This window comes from Symphodus melops (genome assembly GCF_947650265.1).
Source record: "Symphodus melops genome assembly, chromosome: 18".
Classification (NCBI taxonomy): Eukaryota; Metazoa; Chordata; class Actinopteri; order Labriformes; family Labridae; genus Symphodus; species Symphodus melops.
Window position 1 is genome coordinate 2,712,473 of NC_136708.1, and position 20,979 is coordinate 2,733,451.

At 46.1% G+C, this 20,979-nt stretch overlaps 1 protein-coding gene across 1 annotated transcript in view; it reads left to right on the top strand.

Annotated features, from left to right (window-relative positions):
- thsd7aa (thrombospondin, type I, domain containing 7Aa) overlaps positions 1-20,979 on the top strand; it is a 133,337-nt gene that overhangs the window by 52,110 nt on the left and 60,248 nt on the right. The window contains exon 5 of the mRNA XM_079368903.1: positions 16,024-17,155. Within this exon, the coding sequence (XP_079225029.1) occupies positions 16,024-17,155 (1,132 nt within the window). The remainder of the gene's footprint in view (positions 1-16,023; positions 17,156-20,979) is intronic.

Sequence of the window (20,979 nt, forward strand, 5' to 3'; positions counted from 1 at the left end):
TTACATATTTACATGTTTACATGTTTATATGTTTACATGTTTACATGTTTATATGTTTACATGTTTACATGTTTACATATTTACATGTTTATATGTTTACATGTTTACATGTTTACATGTTTACATGTTTATATGTTTACATGTTTACATGTTTATATGTTTACATGTTTACATGTTTACATATTTACATGTTTACATGTTTACATGTTTACATGTTTATATGTTTACATGTTTACATGTTTATATGTTTACATGTTTACATATTTACATGTTTACATGTTTACATGTTTACATTCACTAAATGAAAGAATTAAGCACTTATCACTGTCACTTGATCAGAAAGGTTTATTCTTATTAACTGGACTTATTTACTGACTTCACTTAAATGGACACTAAACAAATCAACATGGCAGCTTCTATCAGGTTGATTCTGCAGGTGTGTTAGCTTAGCACGAGCTAAGTTTTGTGTGTTGATGTGAACAGACGGAGATGCTGCATCGTGATGAATGAAGTGCAGAATGTGTTTATTGGAAACAGACCCCGGCAGCGAGGGGGAGGGGGAGGGGTCTTCACTCAGTGGAGTCAACACATCCTCAGCATGCGTTTCTTAGCATGCATATTAGCGTGAAAATGCATACGAGCGCTGCACGCTTTAAACACGCCACACTTAATCCCATTTCCATTTCCATGCAGGCCGCAGTGTGGCGAGATGATTCTCAGACCCGTTCAGCTGATAACTTTAACTCTGAGTGTCAGATTTCATTTTATTTGTGTTTGCCGGCGTCCAGGAACAACGCCGGCTGATCCCCGCTCTGAATAATGCATCAGTTACAGCACGCTGTCAGACGACGACGGAAACCGAGACAGTTTGAGAGCAGGAGAGAAGTGCTGGCAGCCGCCCAGAGAAAAAGGCAATGAGGTTTCATTTCTGTCACTTTATACTTCAAGGAGCCTTCATGGTAGAAACTCTAAACTACACAGGATGATATCAAGTTGATGGTTTTCTTTTTTTAACGATAAAAAAACTCTACTGAAGGATGTGGACGAAAAAAACAGAGGCTTCAACAAGGGGTCAAGTTTAGATACATGTCCAGGTGAGAGAAGCAGCTCACGTCTGTGTCTGAAGTGTGAGAGAAGGAGAAGGTCCATGGACGGGCTTAGAGTGCTGCAGGTGTTCACAATGAACCGTACACGGTGAGTTATAAATGACTCCAGAAATCCAGATTAAATGAGATTAAAAGTCATGGATTGAGTTTTCAGAGTTAATCTGTATTTGAAATGTTATTTCACAGCATGATGTTCCCTCAGAGACTTCTCTGTCTCCTTTCCTCAGTCCTACTGTTTAACACTTGTAGAAACTTATTCTCGAGTCCCCAAACTCTTCTAGCATCCGACACACTGATCAGTTTATCAATCATTATTTATATAGAGCCAAGTGTTATCTGAAGACGCTTTACTAAAGAGCACATGGGAGAAGATGAAGGAAGGACTTCTCCTTCCTACTCCTCACTTCCTCTCCGCTGAGGTGGAGGTCGGAGCAGGGAGGAGGACGGCGGTGGTTGTCGGGGCGACGCAGTCCAATGGTTGGTTGGACGGGTTTCAGGGATGTCGGCTGGTCGTACTGCTACATCACCTGGCTGAAGGTTGGGGGAGCTCTTTGAATGCATTTACTCGATTTGACCTCACGGGGAGAAGTAGCCTGGGAACATGCATAAAGAAAGTTCCATCGTGATTCCTACAAATATGTTGAGGTCTTCTTTCGACAACATCATCCGCTCAGAGACGGACTGATACTGTTTCATTGCTGTTTCTGCACTGACTGTTACACGTAGCATCGCTGAGGGTCAGTGGTTGTTTAAAAAGAAGAAGAAGAAAAGAAGATGCAGATGTTTAGAGACTTCCCTTTTACCCCGAATCAAATCCAAGCCGTCAGAGCTGACCTCCTTCAGCCGTATCAACATTACTGGTGTTTCATCATCTATGAAATTCAAGATACTCTGACTCTCCCCGGTAGGCTGACTTGATTTATGGTGCTCACTGACACAGTGGCCCTGATCCGCTGGGCTAACGTTACAAGGAGAGGCCGAGTCTGTACGCGCTGCTTTCCTTCCTGACCCAAATGACTCTGTCACTCTCCACGTGAAGCACGGATCATCATGAGAGGACGGAGGCTCCATTGTTGCTCCTGCAGCTGTGCATTCTGCTGCAACAACACGGAGCATGTTCAGTCGTGTGGTGAGAAAATAACAAAACAAATAAAGCATGCTTTGAACTATCAGGGAGTCTTTGGTTTCACTTTAATACACTTGAATGTAAAAGGACTCCCTTCACTTTATCAACATTACATCCAAACTGTAACGGCTTGAGATGCAGGGAAGACGTACAAACACATCCGTGTCTTATACATGTGGGCGTAAAGTATCCCGACCCACGGTAAGAAAACAAACGCCCCCACGTTTATTCTTCTTGTTGGGGCGGAAAATGCACGCACAAGTGTGCATAACACACCATCACAGAGTAATTGACTCGGTGATGGTGTGACCAGGAGAGATGCTGGTTCACCACTTCAGGTTCTGCAATTCACAGGAGGGGAGGGAAAAAAAATCTTTCCAATCAAATTATTCCGAGAGAGAGGAAAAACAGCCGGAGGGAGCGCTCCACTTAAAGTGAGCGGAAACACACCAAAACAAATTGCTTCCTCTTTTGTTGGGCAATAACTGAGAGCTTGTCAAACATAAACGATGAAATATTCATCCTGCAGGCTCTCTCACCTTCTCGCACGCTCAGTAATCACTGCAGCTCCGTGCAGACTGGAAGTAGGAACGTTTAAAAATCCCGGCCCAGACTGATCTCTTTTAGGGAAGAGCTGACATCTCTGTGTGCACCTCTGGGTGCTCGCTGGGTGCTGCTGGTGTCTCCGCCCGTGCGGGGAATCCCCCCCTCGTATCGCTGTCTCCACCCCGCTGTGCTCACTGAGCCAGACAGCCCTCGCCCCGCTCGCTGCCACACTCGGCTCTGATGAATATTCAGATGGGGTTTTTTTTTAAGGACAGACTTCATGTTTATTCAGAGAAACGAAAGCAGAGCGAGCTCATTCTTGTGACCTTGTGGTACTTTTACTGATTATTAGTATTCGAAGCACAGAGCGCGCTCGGCTCCGTCTGCAGATTATTTTTTTTGTCACTTATCGCATCTTTTGCACATTAACTTTGAAACACTATTTACTCGTTATGATTTGATCTTGTTGCTTTCAATATCAGAATAACCACAAATCGTGTGTGGAAGAAATTCCAAATGTTTTTCCATCAAAGGGGAGTCGACTCTTCTAACCTTGCTCTAGATCTTACCGGGAGATTCTTCCCGCCCGACTGAAACAGGACTCTTTAACTTCCTCTTCCTCATTAAGAGAAATTCATTTCCCTCCGGATTGAAGTGACTTTGCTTTAACTTCTGATCAAAGACGAAGCGGATCTTCACCTCAGAGAAAGTCCTCATGTGTTCTCAGTGTTCTGAATCAAATTAAAGAGGCATCGAGGACATTTTAAGAAATGGAAACAAGCATGGAGGTCGAGGAATAAATCTCATGTTTTGAGTGAACAACTTGAGTTTAAAGTACTTAAAGTAGACAGTAGAGTTATCTTGTTTGCATTCTTCAGAGATTTAAGCTCAAAAGGCTCAAGGCGACTTACAAAAGGGAGCTGTACCTTTGAGCTTTTCATGGAATAAATTAGACCTCTGTGTGCAAAACAAATTACAGTCAATGGATGCTCGTGTTGTAGGAACGTTCATTAGCATACAAAGCTAATTCCTGCCATGGGGGATTTACATTGTTAATTTGATTTTGTTTTATAGATTTTTCTCCTTATTTGTCGAGCGTTGGGATTTCAGACCCTGACTCCATTGTTGAAACCATAGACCAACGTGGATTATTGAATGGATGCACCTGGATCTTCTGCGTTACTGGGCCCATTCAGTGTGCACACTGTGATCCACGTCAATGACGTCCATAAAATGTCTCTGTTTTTGATTTCTTGACGTCTCTTTCCCGATGTAAGCTTGAGGGAAAAATATGTTTTTTAGGCTGACGTTGCAGTACCAGGTTCGGCCACCGTGTAAAACTGTCTTCCACAGTTGGTGCTCTTCCTGGGGGCTTTGAACGAGTCGAGTAACATCAACCATCGGCTTCTGAAGGGCTTTAAAGCTTTAAAGGTTTAAACCTCTGACAGTATCACATCAGACCAAAATCGCTGTTTGAACCAGATTGTAAACATTCATTCATTTCTGCCTCTTGGTGCCGACCTCAAGTGGACACTCGAGGAACTGCAGTCTTTGGCTTCATTTTCACCCGCTAGTCGTGTCGTCGTGTGTTGAATCCAAGTGACAACCTCCTGCGTCGTTGTTTGTCAGGAGGCTTTAAGCCTTCATTAGCCTGACTGACAGTAACGCTGACTCCAAGTTCGGCTGAGTCAGCATCAAGGGTCTTCCGAGGCCCACTGCAGCAACAGACTCAGGCTTCATCCACTGTGTGGTTAGCAGTTAGCTTGCTTCAATGTTGGCCTCACTTCCACCATACCCTCACAGTTGTGTTGACTCGTACCCTTTCTGTCGTTTCTGCTTCTGTTGACACCAGTCGTTGTGTTCGGCAGGTCGTGGAGAAACTGGAAAGTCTTTTTCACTTCCTTCTTTATTTTTTAGACCTGGAAGTTCATCTCGACTGCGTTGTGCCTTTGCCCACTGAGCTCTGAGACGTCGAGCATTAAAGACTCTTTGGACTCTCAGGAGGAACAGTCAAATCTTAGCGTGTTTGTGAAGTGTAGGAAATAAGGAAGGACATTTCTGGTTTTCCGACAATCCTTGATTTGAGTGTCTAAGTCAGCATCCACCCTCCTTCTGTCCTTTGTCTCCTCTCACCTCACTCCCAGTGACATTTAAGCAGCCTGCCCATCCTTTCCCCACTCCTAATCCTCCCCCATCGCCATCCTCCCTCCCTTCCTTCCCTGCCACTCTTTGTTCCTCACCTCCGCAGAAAGGTCTCCTTTTTTGTTTTTTAACACAGCATGTCTGTCAGTCTCCTCCCTCGCTCGCTCTCTCTCTCTCTCTCTCTCTCTCTTTCTGCTGATTTAAACTCTCCCTCTTCATCATTTCACCTTCTTCAACGTTCAAACCTGGATTTAATAATCGCCTTCATAACGCGCCAATTTACGTGATCAATATGAGCCTTTCATTAAGCTTTCATGAGGTTCGAATGAGCCTCCGCACACGTATATTCATATTTTAATAACCTGGACCTGACGGCTGATTTATGGTGACCGTCACAAGAGGACGGCTGCAGAAATCTAAAGAGATGATTGAAGGGGGAAAAAAATCCCTGTACGTTCATGCATGTTCATTTAACACGTACATGAACTGGTCTCAACCCGAGGCTCAGCTAAGCTAATTAGCGAAGCATGCTGATGGCATACAAACCAGGAACATGGTGATTAAAAATGGTTAAACTGCAGTTTTTTTTTTGTTTTTCTAGCTAGCAGCCATTTTCCTCATGAACCTTATCAGACACGGAAATAAATGCATGGAACGGGATTTTCTCTCGCTGTCGGGTGGGTTTTTAAATTTCGCACGTTTCAGGATGTAGTTGTGGGCTTGCAGTGATTCATGTTCCTTAAAGTCTCAAACCATAAATGAAGTCTGGTCTGAGACGGGTGCAGGATCAGTCTGATCTATACAGTCTCTGTCATGGCTTCAAACCATGTGCGTCGACAAACTCTGAACCCTCCTCTCGGTTGCTGTTTCTAATTTCATGACCTGATATCATTCATGCTCACCTCCCTGTCAGAGCTCAATGCTCTTACCAACGCATCAAACCAGCCCACCTTTGCAGGTGAGTCCTTTTTCAGTCTGGTACTGATCCTGCTGAAATGATGCTTGCAATGTGTTTCTTGGTGTTTGGTCTCAGCTGGGGCTTTTTGAGCTCTCCATGACCCTGCTCCGTTTAGTCTTTTAGAGCCTTGCATTTGAAAACGTTTCGTTGGAAGCTCCCTAAATCTCTTTTTAGGCCCCGATGGTTTGATGCACAACTTTTCTCAACGACGCCAAACCATAACGAGTTGGACGAGTTGGAGGTCGTGGGATCGGCACATCAGCTGACTTTTATGTTCCTGTCTTGTGTCTATGTGTCGTTAAATAAAGGTTAGAAAAGGATCCCCTCGTATCGCGCAGTGCTTTCTCTGTGTGGGGGCTCGTCACATTTGACTCCCGTTCTGCGGCGAGCTGCACCGCGGCTCAGCGGAGAAGACCTTTTGCGTGCGTAATGTGAATGATTATGTTGGAGTGAGGCGTGCAGAGGAGCCTGGCATGGACCGAAGCCACAGTTGGCATTTCCCGTGTTTGCCAAGCAAAGTCTCCTAATCAGATCAGGACAAGTGGATTAGTGCCAGAGCAAAGCTGGTGACAAAAGCTTCAGCCACAGAGCCTCTTCATCGCCCGCTGGCTCCGACGCTCCTCTTCTGTCCATCCTTCTTCCTCTTCCTCCATCTTCACCAACGTCGTCCCCAGGGAACGTTCTTCTTCATGTCTTTTCAATCCAATCGTGTTAGCTTCTCCACTCGCTGGTCCTGGCTGACTAATGCTTTTTCATCTAAAGGGCAGATTTCCCGAAAGAGTCACCCGGCTATCTCCTCTCTGATGCCATTCGTCCTCTTCTTCTCCACCCAACGGCTGCACCTCCTCCTCCTCCTCCTCCTCCTCCTCCTCCTCCGATCCCTGGAGGCTGCTATTTCTTTTCAGATGAACCTCTGCAGACCCTCAGGTGTCTTGATAAGGTCGACGGCCACTCATAGCACGATGGTTCCTCATATTTTCTCGCTGCTCAACAATCATCCATCAGCACTGCAGCAGGTTCTTCCCTTTTTTTTCTCTCTCCATCAAATACAACAATAATCTTCCCACTGAGAAATGACACCAGCCTGCATTCACCTTGAGCCAGCTTTTTCCTTTCTTTTTCCCCATTTCTTACAGCAGATAGACTAATTAATATTTCACACTGGCTTCACATCCTTTCTGTCTGTAAATGCCAGTAAAAGTTTCAGGTGAAAGTGTCGCTTTATTTCATCACTGACACACTCGGAGCCCGGTGGATGCTTCTTATTCAGGACGTATCTCGGAGTGTTTTCTGTTCCCATTGTGTCGAGGACAAACAGTCCCCGCACGCCTCAGTCGCACTACCAAGTAAAGAACAAAGGAGGAATCCTTAACATCTGCAGGCTGCTGGTGCTTTAGCAAAGAACAGGGGGAGGACAGGGTGTTGGATGGGGAGGGGGTTGGCGGAGGTTGGCAGTTGCCATCATTAAGGGAAACAAACAGGGAGTGATTGTTTTCAGCAGAGCTCAAGCTGTCACAGCAGGAGTGGACAGTTGGTGTTGGTAATGGCGAGCGGCCTGCAGAGAAGGTTAGAGTGATAGCTGGAGCCTGAAATGGGATGTTATTACACACCGAGCGTCTGTACGGCTGCTTCTTCATGTTTGGTCTGAAGGAGGTTTGGCTGACCAGCAGTGTCTGAAACAAAAGCTTTATGATACGTGCTGCATCCTGCTGTCAGAGTTCATCTCAACACACTGAAACATTTCAGGACATCTTCTCCTTGAAATGCTGCTTGGTCTGAAAGACCGAGGCCGTCCCGTCCTCTCAAAGTAGAAAAAGACAAAACAGCTACTCAGGCGAGCGCTAATAACATAAGTTTACTCACATCTCATAACACGGATAAAAAAGTGACGCATTTGGAATTCCTCGTTGTCTCACAGCGGGACGCTGCGGACGTCTGACTGGAAGATGTCACGTGGACGTCTCGATACAGAGACAGAATCCACTAAATCTGAGGCTCAGTGTGTGACGTGTAAACCCCGACACTGGCGTCCAGATCTGACCTCAGAGGGGGAGTGAGACCGTCTCATGTGGACTAGTCTGGACTTTAGTTGTCCTAACTTCAGTTTATGTCTTTCCTTGTGTCTCTGTATGGAATGAATCCCTCTGAAAACACTTGAGATAAACATGCTCTTACTTATCCGCTGTCACTTTGACATATATATATATATGTGTGTGTGTGTGTGTGTGTGTGTGTGTTTGGTTCTGGGTGCTGGTACAGGGAGCATACTGATGAGACACAGTGAGCTGGCACACACGCTGCCCCCTGCAGTCCCTCGAAGGTCAGTCAGGGTTTAAATAAGAACACTGAAACATCTTTCTGAGCTCGTCTCCAAAATCTGAGAAAAAAACAAAACAAACCATCAACAAAAAGCGTCTGGAGGGGGAGAGTGTCAGAAAAGCTCTTCACTTAGTGGCTCAGATGTGATCCGCATGACGACTGTAACTCATCCTGTTCTCTTCTGTATCACTTTAATGGTTTTGAAATGATCTGAGCTGGAGGAGCTGAGAGAAGTTGCAGCAGGGGAAGGATTCCTTCAGAGTCAATGTGGATGATGAGGCGAACTTTGACCCTGTGACATCAGATCTGAACCCGCTCCAGATTCTGGCTCATGTTGCTCTTCGGTTACAACCAGAGGACAACAAAAGAGAGCATCTTTGTCAACTGGATTATTTTGTATTAAAACGTGAGGCTCAGGTTTTTTTTCAAGGTTTACTTTATTGTCAATTCCAAAATATGTCAGACATCAATCAATCAATCAATCAATCTTTATTTATATAGCGTCAATTCATAACAGGCGACATACGGTGAAATCGAAATTACGTTTCCCTCCTCCCACGGTACGATGTCGTCGAGTAAGGTAACATTAGATAAAATAAGGTACGCTAAAAATATGAAATAAAATGAGGAAAAATAAGATATAATATTTACACTAATAAAATCTAAATGTGCAGTAATAGTACAAAGTTAAATAAAATAGAATCTAAAAGAAGACTGGAGAATATTTTTAAAAGGAAGGTAGGCGGGGTCGCTGGTAGCGCAGCGGCAGTGCGCGCGATCCCACGTATTGAGGCTCAGTCCTCGCGCGCGGGCGGCCCGGGTTTGCGTCCGGCCTGTGGCCCATCTCCCGCATGTCTCTCCCCACTCTCTCCCCCCTTCCGACTCTATCCACCTTCCTCCCTCTATAATAAAGGCATAAAACGCCAAAAATAAATCTTTAAAAAAAAAAAAAAAAAATGAAGGTCGGTGTGAAGCGTTCTGTTGATCACACACACGGAGGGAAGGCGGAGTGACACGCTTCTTCACGAGCTTCACAAAGTTATGACACGTTAGCATGAAACCACACAGCAGAGGCTGCATGACGTGCTTTACCCATCATGCAATGCAGCTGTTGCACCTGAGCACATCACGATTCCACTGATAAAATGATGAACGATAGACTACGTGCCCTTTGGCAAGACACTCACCTCAGGTTGCTCCTGCTGCTTCGCAGGCAGTGTGTGAATGTGTCGACCTGTGTGGAGATGAGGTGAGTTCAGCAGTGTGTGAACGTGTCGGTGTGACCTGCAGCGTTAAAGCACCTCGAGGAGTCAGAAGAGCAGAACAGGACGATGCTGTGTCTCGTTGTCTTCATGAAGTGAGTCTCGTGTTTTGGTCCTTTTACTGAAGGAATGCAGAGACAGGTGACAGGATGCAGTAAAACAACACGCAGTCCAAAGTGGATTCCCTGCAAAGACGTCTGTTTGAATTCCAGGAGCACAAAAGGGAGACGGCTGCTGGTCCTCCGAACGTTGTCCTGGAATATTCCTGACTCGGGCGAAACAAAAGAAAGCGAACAAAAGAGTCAACCATCTGGTGGTGTTTCCCTTCAGGTCTGTGTTACAGCTCCCAAACGCTGCATTTAACAAGCAGCACGCTCCGCTCCGCTCCGAGCGGCTGCTCTGACGCTGTTTTCCATGTAGCAGCACGACACCCCAAATGAGCCGTGTAATGTGGCTTCCTGAGACGGAGGGCTCGGCTGCTCTGACAGTCTCTATGAAAGATGCATGAACACACCTTTAATTCATGAAGCCACCAAAATGTGTGTGTGTGTTATTGTTCTCCACGTGCTCTTCGTTACACGTTTAAACAGAGAGCTGCAGCTTTGGGATCAGTTCATAAAGCCTCACATGGTGAAGTCTGTCTCCTGCCGCTGGATTGGACGGAGTCTCGTTGTGCAGCTTTTTCAGTCACGTAGAGACGGATCTTTTTATTTTACATGAAACCAGCAGTGTGTGTGTGTGTGTGTGTGTGTGTGTGTGTGTGTGTTTTTCCGGTGACCCGGGGACAAACTCAGCCCACTGTCCTGTCATCCCTCTGCAGCTCTGCTTTTGATCATGCCGTCGACACATCAAAGACACACGGAGGCACTCAGCCGGAGTCGAAACACAGCGATGAAAAGCTCGGAGCAGTTTGCACTGAAAACAAAGATGGGAGGAGAAGAAGTGAAAAAGAGAGAGAGATGATATGAAACATTGGCCTCCTGCTCGCTCTTCTTCTCCTCTCCACTGTTTGGAGAAAGGATCAATATGTTGTATATATGTCTCATCATGAGCTCATGCTAAATGGAGTTAAGCTATTCTAAGCGCCCTGCTCTCTGTCTGATTCCACACACTGGCCTCTTTCTAGGTTTTAATGGTTCAGGTTGAGGTCTGAATTTTTAATCATTTGAAGCTGTTGTCAGCTGTTTTATGATTTCATTGTTAATTGCCACATTCAGAAAATTGCTCTTGATTAAAATGAAATTTGCAGGGGAGCTTAAAATACTCAAAGTGTTTGTTGTTTTTAAGGGCTGTCATGTTGGCACAATTCAAATGCATGCTGTTAAAGAAGAAGGGTTTGGAGTAAATTGCAAAGATAGAAAAAAAATAATTGATGCTCTATAGTTTGCTGTTGTGCAATTGTGCAGAGCCAGAAACAGCAGCATGGCATTCATATGAGCTGCGTAGAGCTTTTATTCCTTTCTGTTTTCTGCAGATTGGTGTTAATGAATCCGTGGAAGCTCCTGTCGCAGCCTGACAGTCTGAGTGAGACCTGCTTCACCGTGTCTCCGTGTTTCATCAAAATCATGATGGAACGCCGAGCAACAAGCAGGACAAACAGCCATGACGCAAAACAACACAACGAGCGTGCAAGAGAAGGTGCAACCGCACAAACACACAAACTGAGAGGGAGGAAGAGAGTGGCCCGCGGAGAGAGAGCGGCGTGAGTTAGCGTCTCACGCCGCGGCGCTGGAAGCAGTAAATGATCGTTCTGAGGGCTCCACCGTCTCTAATGTTGTCTGAGCTGCCAGGAATAACTGTGTAATGCACAGAGTTCAGGAGGCCGGCTCAGCTGGTTCAGGACCATTAGGGTCATTAAGGTCTGAGACTCCCCTGCAGAACGAGGGTCCTTTTAAAGGTCTTTAATGTAACACAGGAGGCAGCTCACTTTCTGCTACCACATCTTAACTGAGAGCGTCTTTGTGGACATGAACTGTACAACGCTGCAGACGTGTTCGATCAGCGGCTCAAGGACGGCGCTGACGGAATAATAATGCAGGTAAATGAAAACAGTTGAGACACTCAGCGGTCCTGGAACGTGTCAGACACAGGGCGGAGGATTCAATCATGTTTGTTGGCTGTTTTATCTCTGTGTGTTTTTTTTTTTATTGGATTTCCTCCCCGAGTACGATTTCTTTATTTTACAGTTATGGAAATTCTGTGTTTGCGTGAAAGGCGTCCAGTCGTTAGCGCCGCATTTCTGACCTTTTCAAAGTGTCTTTATCGTCGACATGTGTCCAACATATGAATACAGATGGACTGCCTGCTGCTGCGCTCGTCTCCCTCGCCTGTCTCTATCTGAAAGCCGCTGGTGGGATGCACACCTCACACTGGTTTCCATTTTCCCTGTAAATGCCAATGCCAATCTTCGGTTAGGCCCCCTATAAAGGTGTGTGTGGGGGGGTTGGGGGGGTTCAATCCTATGATTGATGTGGGGGTGAAATCTAAATTTGAGCCTTTTGAGGAAGTACCGACGCTTGTTTGTCCTCTCCTGCGGCCTCGAGAAGGAGCTCCTTTTCCCCCTCAAAGTCAGCGAGGAATATTCTAGACTGATTGATTTATGAGCTAACGGAGAGTCGCGCCTGTTAATCACTCGGGATGTGAAGATGAATCGTGAGGTGTTTCAAAGGTGTCGAGATTCTGGCGGGTGAATCGCAGTAACATCGTGAGTTGCTGCTGCTGCTGCAGCTGTAGAGCAGAGGCGGTTTGGTTTTCATCTCAAGCAGGCGTTACCATGGTAACCGCGAAGCCAAACCCCACTAAACAAAAAGCCGATTTTGCAGCCTCACTCGCCCAAACGTAAAAAAAGTAGAGCCAAAGAGATGAACAGGCGCAATGACGTTTTCAACTTTTTTTATCTAATTTAGTGAAATAAATCGTATCTGGAGTTCAGCGAATCATCACGTCCCTGTTTATCACGCTGTGATAACGCCCAAATATAAAGGTGTGCGTCGTGTCTCCTCTGTCGCTCCATCCTGTCGTGTTTTATCGTTCTCAAACTAAAACAAGAAAACACTACGTACACATTCTTTGTGTTTAATATGAACCTTGATGCTTTGTCCCTTGTCGGTAGGGGAAAAAAAGTGGGTGGGGCTTAGTGCTGGCTGTTTGTATTATCGGTGTGGAGGTGACGTCCCTCCTGTAGTTTCAGCCTCCCGGCTCTCCTCTCTTTGTGAAGATGTGCTGGAGGCCAGCGTGAGCGCAGGCAGCCTCCTTTAACTCCTCAGCTCACCAGTCGGCCCCAAAGAGAACCGTGTCATTCGCTGGCATGTTCATAAATGAGGTCGAACACCTGCACGGCGTGCAGACAGAACCTCCTGCCAGGGAGCGAGTGGCTCTTTAAAGAGCTGGATGCTGGTGACAACTGCAGCCCAGATGGCCACTTAGCCATGCAGCATGTAGTCTTTTGTCTATACTGTTAATTATAAAATCAATTTGCGCCGGGTTTGTCGTCACTGACCCCTCCACACAGCGTACGCTACATTAAATGTGCGGCTCAGAAATGCGTCTCTTCCTGCGGTTGGTTTGCTGGTTTCCCGCCGCGGAGGGTAATGGACACGGTGAGATGTGAGGCTGCCGCTGTCTCCCGCGTCTGCGTGCAGTTTCTCGCTCCTCGTATTGATCCGCATCGACCCGGACCGTCCGCCTGCAGCTGTAAGCTAATTCAGCCTGCTGCTTCTTCCGCTGACATTTTCATTGCTGTATCTCAGCGTTATTGAGTGAAACCATAAAGCACTGTTTAATGCAGCCGCTGACTTCATACTCTGACTGTAATAAATGACTGCACCGTCGACTGACCGACACTGATGGACCCGACTCTCCTCCTGCTTACTCTCACTGGCAGGAGGCCGCGTGGTAAATCACAGCCTGATCTCAGGTCATTTTAAAACACCCGAGAAACAAAAACATATCCACAGATGAAACCTGGTAAATGTGTAAACTGAGTAATTTAAAAAGTAACAGAGAGATAGAGAGAGAGAGAGGGGGATGATGTTTGATCAGATTCAAACCAAACGACAACCTCTGTCCTCATCACCACTGATTACCAGCGTATTCTTGTTGTTAAAATAAATGCATCATATTTCAATCATCACTTCAGCCGACTGAGAGAACGAGACCGAGGATACAGGAGCTTCCTCCGGAGGGCGTCGGAGCTCTGAGAGATCGAGGGAGGAGCCAGTTGATTTGGTTCGTGCATCTGATTAGGATTAGATCAAATAATCCTTTATGTACAGTGTAACAGCAGCAAAGCAGGAGAGCACAAGAACAATCACAAAGTGCAAAATTAAATGACATAAAAAAATACAATCTTTCAAAGATCCAGTAACTTAAGTCTGTATTTAAACTGTATAAATCACGCACACGGTGAATATAAGGATGGACATGTTAGTGCACAAGTGGTCCCATAAATTATTATTATTGCAATGCAGATAAATAAAGATCAGAGGGTGATGACATCTTATTGAACAAGAGGTAAGAGGAATAAATGATCCGGTTTGTGGTCGCCTCCCTTTGGAAGGAGACCGGGGTCGAGCCGGACTTCTCTGGAGGGATTATTTATCCCGTCTCTCCCATGACGGGCTGGAAAAGGTTCTCAGGGAAGTCTGGGCATGCTCGCACTGCAACCGGACCTGAGATAAGACTGTACCTCGTCTTGGTGTGACTCGTGTCTCCAAAGGTTTCAAACCTGAGGCTGGAGCACGCCACGCCGCGGCGCTTCTCACATCAGTCGTATTGATCTTCAGTCTTCAGCTGCGCTCCTCACAGAGTTTTGTGTTTACTCAGACCTTTAATTGCATTCTCGTAAATCCAGCGGAAGTGCAGCGGCGGTATTGAGAGAGAATGATTTGTGTGGATTAGTCAGGACGTTGTTACTGCACGCAGAAGCACTTCCAGCTTCAGATACAGCTGCTGCGCTAAAGGCCTGTTGAATAACGACTCTGATCTATCACAGCTTCACTCTCCCTGTTGGAGGATATATTCATTATATTCATAATCTCTCAAGTTGAACAAACACCAGTGCGAGCAGGAGCACCAGTGGAGGCATGAGTAGATGGCTGGAGTGGATTACCAGTCATTTAAAGCTGAAACGTTGAAACCCTGAAAAAGACCTTTTGTGAATCTTTCTTCACCACAGAATAACTTTCTTCTCCTGGTGCTTCGGTTGACTCTTAATGTGACCCGAGTGCAACACAACAAACAAAAGCAGCAGCGTGGATGGGAATCTGGCAGGAGAGGGTTTTGGCAGCACAAAAGGCTTTTCTGCAAAAAAAGGAGACAAGTGGAAAAAGCAGCAGACTGAACTTCCTTCTCCTATAAGGGCTGACTGGAGAGAGCAGTGTGGCAGAGCAGACGCTCCGGTGATGAGTGGATGAGAGCTCTGGGGTTTTGAACACTGCAGACTCAAGTGTGGAACTGGAAACAGGTGAGGAGGAGGAGGAGGCAGGACTGGAGAGGGGTTGAGCCACGCAGACAGACACAAGGGGGTGATGGTTCATGTTTGTTCAGTGTGTTCAGATCCCAGCTGTGAAATAATTATTCAGACCGCGTTTTCTTTAAAGGCTTCGAAGAATTATGGCTGCGTACAAACTGCAAGCAAAAGTTTTTGTTGATCCCAATCTCACCGCTCATCCTTTCACTTCTTCATACTGACGTAGCAAGCTACAAAAAGCTGTCTCTATAGTTCTGACTCTCTTCCTCCTCCGACTACTTTTTCCAGCTTCCACTAATTAATGTGTGACCCGCACTGGTCTGGACTGTGACGTCTCTGGTGACCAGTTCACAAAGGATTCTGGTCCAAGACCAAAACCAGATCTGATCTTTCTCGTGTCTCTTGTGATTCACGGTAATCCACGCCTTCGTCACATCTCGGCTGGATTACTGCAACGCACTGTACTTCGGAGTCAGCCAGTCCTCCCTCGCTCGGCTCCAGTTAGTCCAGAATGCTGCTGCTCGCCTCCTAACCGGAGCACGAAAGAGGGAGTACATTACCCCAATTCTGGCCTCCCTCCACTGGCTGCCTGTGCATTTTAGAGTTCATTTTAAGATTCTTTTATTTGTTTTTAAATCTTTAAATGGCCTCGCCCCACCTTACCTCTCTGAGCTGCTCCATCCCTACACTCCTGCCCGGTGCCTCAGGTCAGCTGACCAGCTGCTCCTGGAGGTACCGAGGTGCAAGCGGAAGCTCAGAGGGGATAGGGCTTTTTCTTTTGCCGGTCCCAAACTCTGGAACGACCTCCCTCTCCATATAAGACACGCCCCCTCACTGTCCATTTTTAAAACTCATCTTAAAACACATTTTTATTCTTTGGCTTTTAACCCAGCATGAGACTCTGTTCTTGTTTTAGTGTTTTATTGTTTTTATTGTTTTAACCCTGTTAGTGTTTTACTTATGTTTTATGTTTGTGCTCTTCATGGATGTACAGCACTTTGTCACAGCCATGGCTGTTTAAAAGCGCTTTATAAATAAAGTTGAGTTGAGTTGAGTTGATTGTCTGACTGACGTGTCTCTGTGTGTCTCTGCAGGTCCGTGGGGTCGTTGCATGGGCAGCGAGTGTGGACCAGGCGGCAGTCAGAGCCGGGCGGTGTGGTGCGCTCACTCTGAAGGCTGGACCACCCTGCACACGAACTGCGACCAAGCAGAGCGACCGGACAACCAGCAGAGCTGCTTCCGAGTGTGCGACTGGCACAAAGACCTGTACGACTGGCAGCTGGGTGCCTGGAACCAGTGCGTCCCCGTGTCCATGCGCAGCGCCGGGGTGCAGCGCCCGGCCGTCTGCACCCGGGGAGAGGAGGGCATCCAGACCCGGGAGGTGGGCTGCGTTCAGAAAGCGAATGCAGAGCCGGCAGAGGACGCCATCTGTGAATACTTTGAGCCTAAACCGCGTCTGGAGCAGGCCTGTCTGATCCCCTGTCCCCTGGACTGTGTGGTGTCCGAGTTCAGTCCGTGGACCGCATGTTCTAAAACCTGCGGGATGGGGCTACAGAACAGGATACGCTTTGTTCTGGCACCGCCGCTGTTTGGCGGGGCTTCTTGCCCGAACCTGACTGAGTTTCAGACCTGCCAGCCGGGGCCTTGTGTGGGAGCCGAGAGCCTGTACAGCCTCAGGGTGGGACCCTGGGGGGCCTGCTCTGTCCCGCTGCCGAGACAGGCCAGACAAGCAGACGAAGCACCTGGAGAAGGTGAGACGCAGCCCAAAGAAGAGGACAAAGTTATCACGGAGAGTCGAGGCGAGGGCGACAAAGCGCCGAAAGGAGGAGACAAACAGGGCAGAGAGGACAAACAGCGCAGAGACGGAGGCAAGAGGACAAAGGAGGGGAAAAAACTGTCCAAAGACGGAGACAAAACACCCAGAGCCAACAGGAAACTAGCCAATGCAAACGGGAAACCAGACAGGCCGTCTCGACAGGCAGACAGGCCCAAACGACAGAAAAAAGCAAAAAACAAAGAGAAGAGGGAGAAGATGAGGGAGAAAGCCCGCGAGAGGTTGAGAGAGAAAGGCAAGATGAAGGATCCTGAGACCAGAGAGCTCATCAAGAAGAAGAGGAACAGGAACCGTCAGAACCGGCCGGGAGGAAAGTTCTGGGAGCTGCAGGTCGGCTTCCAGACCAGAGAGGTGACCTGCGTGCACAAGAGCGGAGACGTCGAGGCCCTCAGGTAGGAGTGATTCAGAAATGTGACCCTGCACAGCTTCCATACAGGCCCATGCTTTCAAAGGTTCAGCTTAGCTGAAGGATAATGAAAACAGAGGAAGGAACCCGCTGACAGTCACAGAGAGGTCATGGCTGACCCTGAAGGGTGACGCAGTATAGTTCAAGAAAAAGCTTTTATGAAGAGATCCCAAAATGCATTGCATGCCTGAGGGGTTTTCTTAAAGAGTTGACACAAAAAAAAATACATTAAGTTGTCTTCAGGGGAAAGTTCCTTTTTTCTGTTGTAAAAAACAAAACAAAAACAGAAACAGTTTAAAACCCGACAGTGGAGAGCTCATTGTTCAACACACTTTAAAGCAATAATGCAGATTTGATTAAAAAGGAACACAAGGAAGTTGCATTCAAGTGTAGACGGATGATGCACTGCGTCAGCGTTCAGTCCGACGAAGGAAGTGTTTTTATGTCAAATAGAAGCATGTTTGACAGTCATGCGTGTGGTTGCTCATCAGGTGAATTGGCGACTCTAAAAAGCCCGGTGTGATTATTCTATGTGTCGGCCCTGTGACCCAGTCCAGGGTCATGCCACGCCTCTTCGGCTGCATGGAACCAGCTGCGTCTCCCCTTGCTGGATATTACAAAGATTGCAGTTTCTAAGTCACTTCTTACCGTCTGTGGCTGCAGAATCACACGTCTGCCCATGTGGAGAAACGTGTTGTTGGCGTTCTTCGCGGGGAGAGGCGAGGCTTGTTGTTGTATTCTGTCACAGAGCTGCAGGCATGTCTCGGGAGCACAATGACTTCAAATGTCAGGGCACATAACGCTCAGTCAGAGTGTATGAGCAGTGAAGCCTCGTGTTTAATCTCTGTTTTCTGTCTTGAAGCGCTTACTTTGTCAGGGATAATTGAGATTATTTAAAATCCTACATGAAGGCTTGAGTGGGATTAATGAGCTGAGTCTGCTGCTCTTATAACCGTATTAATTAAAGGACTAATATGTAACTCTGATCTCTAGTGTTTAAACTGGGTACTGCAAATTAAAATCATTAGAGAGAGCTGTCTCTATCCAGAACATTCAGGAGCAGAATCTAAAGTTAGCAGGAGGACATACTGGCTGCTGCATTGCTGTCAGAGAAGACAGCACTTCAACATAACATGTTTCCTTCATGTCCGCTCTTTATTTTGAAAAGCTGTGAAAAGACAAATCATGATGAGAAACATCCTTAAAGACATATTAAGACTGAACAGACGTGAGAGTAAGAAACCAGAGACGGAAAGGAAAAGAAAGTCCAACATGGAAAAAAGAGGCGCCTGGTGAATGTGGCGTCTGTCAGTGACACAGTGAACATGCAGCCACTTAGATTAAAGGAAAGTGTCCAACAAGGCCGACAACGTCCGAGCAGATTCAGAGCAGCAGAGCAAAAATAAATATGACATGAGGTTCAGTGAGCTCTTTCAAAGAAACAGCCGAGAGAAATGTCCTTCAGCAGCAGGACACCGTTCAATTTCAGAGCAGTGGCATTTATTTTGACAGGCACAGTTCTGCCAGGGTGCAAAAGGATGCGTTACACCCTCTGTTAATATTTCTCCTCTTTCAATTGAATGGATAAAAAAAAAATAGGGGTGGGACTTTAACTTGTAAATTACGATTGATTAATTAATTACAAGAAAATAAAGCGTTCATTTTTTTAAACGCATTTAATCACAGTTAGCTTATTGCTAGCTTCGCGCTAGCTTCGTGCTAGCTTTTTCGCTAGCTTCGCGCTAGCTTCGCCACAAGTACCAATAAGCATAAATCCGACCAAATTATTGTCTTCAGGACCAAAATTAGTAATTCAACGTCTGATAAACTTACAAATTCACTCGCTAAATTGATTGTTCTGGACTGTAGACCACTATTACCACCAACTTTCTAGCTGCTGTGCAGAAAAACTATTTCAAACAAGCTCCAACAGCTTTATGAAACTGAGAAGTCAATACAAATGGATGCATTGCATTCATTCATCCTCTAAAATTCATTTTGATTGAGAAGTGTTGCTTTCAGGCCAATATTGTGATGCACTTAAAATGGGATTAATTAATTGGAATTGGAGTTAATTACTTAAAATGTTTTAATCAAGTCCCACCCCTAAAAAAAATAGAAAAATAATCAAGGCTTTCAAATGACAACATGATTTGATGGTCACAACAAGTTAACGTGAACCTGTCCGCTCACCGGGGACAGCAGGCGGGACCAATAACACGCCAGAGCTGCTGTCACCCTCTTTAATCTCAGACGCAGGCCGGCTTCCACTTCAGTCAAGAAGTCGCTCTGTCCCTCTTTTCCACGAGCTTCAGCATTCACACTACAGAAAGATTGTGTGCACTTCTGTCTCCTCTGCTCGTTTTCAGCCACATCTGTTACAAACATGATAATGTACAGTAGTTTACTGTAAAGGCTTCTATTGGACCAAACACCCCTGTAAACTGTCCCCTTAATTACCATCTTGAGAGAAACGTAAAAATAGAAACTGGATTACGACATAAAGAGAATAAACGCTGCATTAACTCTTCAAACTTCATATAAATGTTCATCCGTAAAGATTATCCAGCTGAACAAAACAACTACAAGTTTATTTTTTGCAATGATCCAAAATCCACAAAAAAAATCCTGTAGCCCTGGTGGACTCGAACCCATGACGAAGTTACTTCCAGGTTGACCTAAAAAAATACGTCATCACTTTTCGACTCTATTTTGATTGAGTTTTATTCCAAAGCCTCCATTTTGCCCATGAATAAAGAATCGATAGTGTAATTGTGCAGATATTGTCTCATGATCCTCTCATATAAACGTTCCTGTTGTGTTTAACTTCCTGCGTGCACGCTCAGCGGCTCCCTAGCCCCGCTGTGAGACGGGCACTTCTCTCCAGTGAGGTCAGCGTCCATGTGGCGTCTGAGAGCCGTGCTCTTTGTGAGGACATGAATGGCCTCATTCTGTCTCTCTGCGCTGCTCGCTTCTTAATAGAGGCCGGCGAGTGGCGTCCATTACGAGCCAGAGAATCAAGGCTCCTGTGATACGTTTGCTTTTAACGCCTGGGAGAAGGTCAGCACTCATAAATCATTCAAACTTCAAGCAAATGCCGCTCGTCATCTTCCAGCGTTCTAGTAGAATATTATATTTGCATGATACACAGTAGGATTAATATCTGCTTTGAAATATTTACCCCAAAGACAGCCGCACATCCATACTCATTTTTTCGCCACTCGCTGAATGCACAGATGGCCAAAGCTTCAAAGAGGCTTAGTCGATCGTGATGACCGTATTAATGCTCGCCAAAGTCCAGGATCAAGTTTATTTACTGTTGGAGAACGTCTATGGGAATTTCCCATTTTATCAGATGATTTAATCTGCTAATTATCCCCCAGAGTCCAGACTGTAAACCTGAACACCGAAGAATAACACGCATATCAGCAGTGGTAGTAAAATAAAGAAGCTTTTACTAACAAAAAGAAAAACATCAGTCGTAATATTCGTATGTTTTCTAGAAGTTCAAAGAGGAGTCGAGGGAAAGAGAGAGCTGCTGAGACTAGAAGGATGGACCCAAGTCACAACGAGGCGTAGAAAGGAGAAGCTGCGTTTCATTATTCTAAATGGCCTCTCAGCCTCGACAATCAGAGACAAAAAAAACCTCTCAGTGTCCCATGATCAAACGGAGCTGCAGAGCCGAGAACACACTGCTCGTGTTGGTAATGAACCGCTTTCAAACCGACTGAAAGTTTACTGCATCGCTCCTTTAAATTCTGTGTTATCCCGTCAGCGCACACTCCAACAATCCTTCTGTTTGAATGTCGA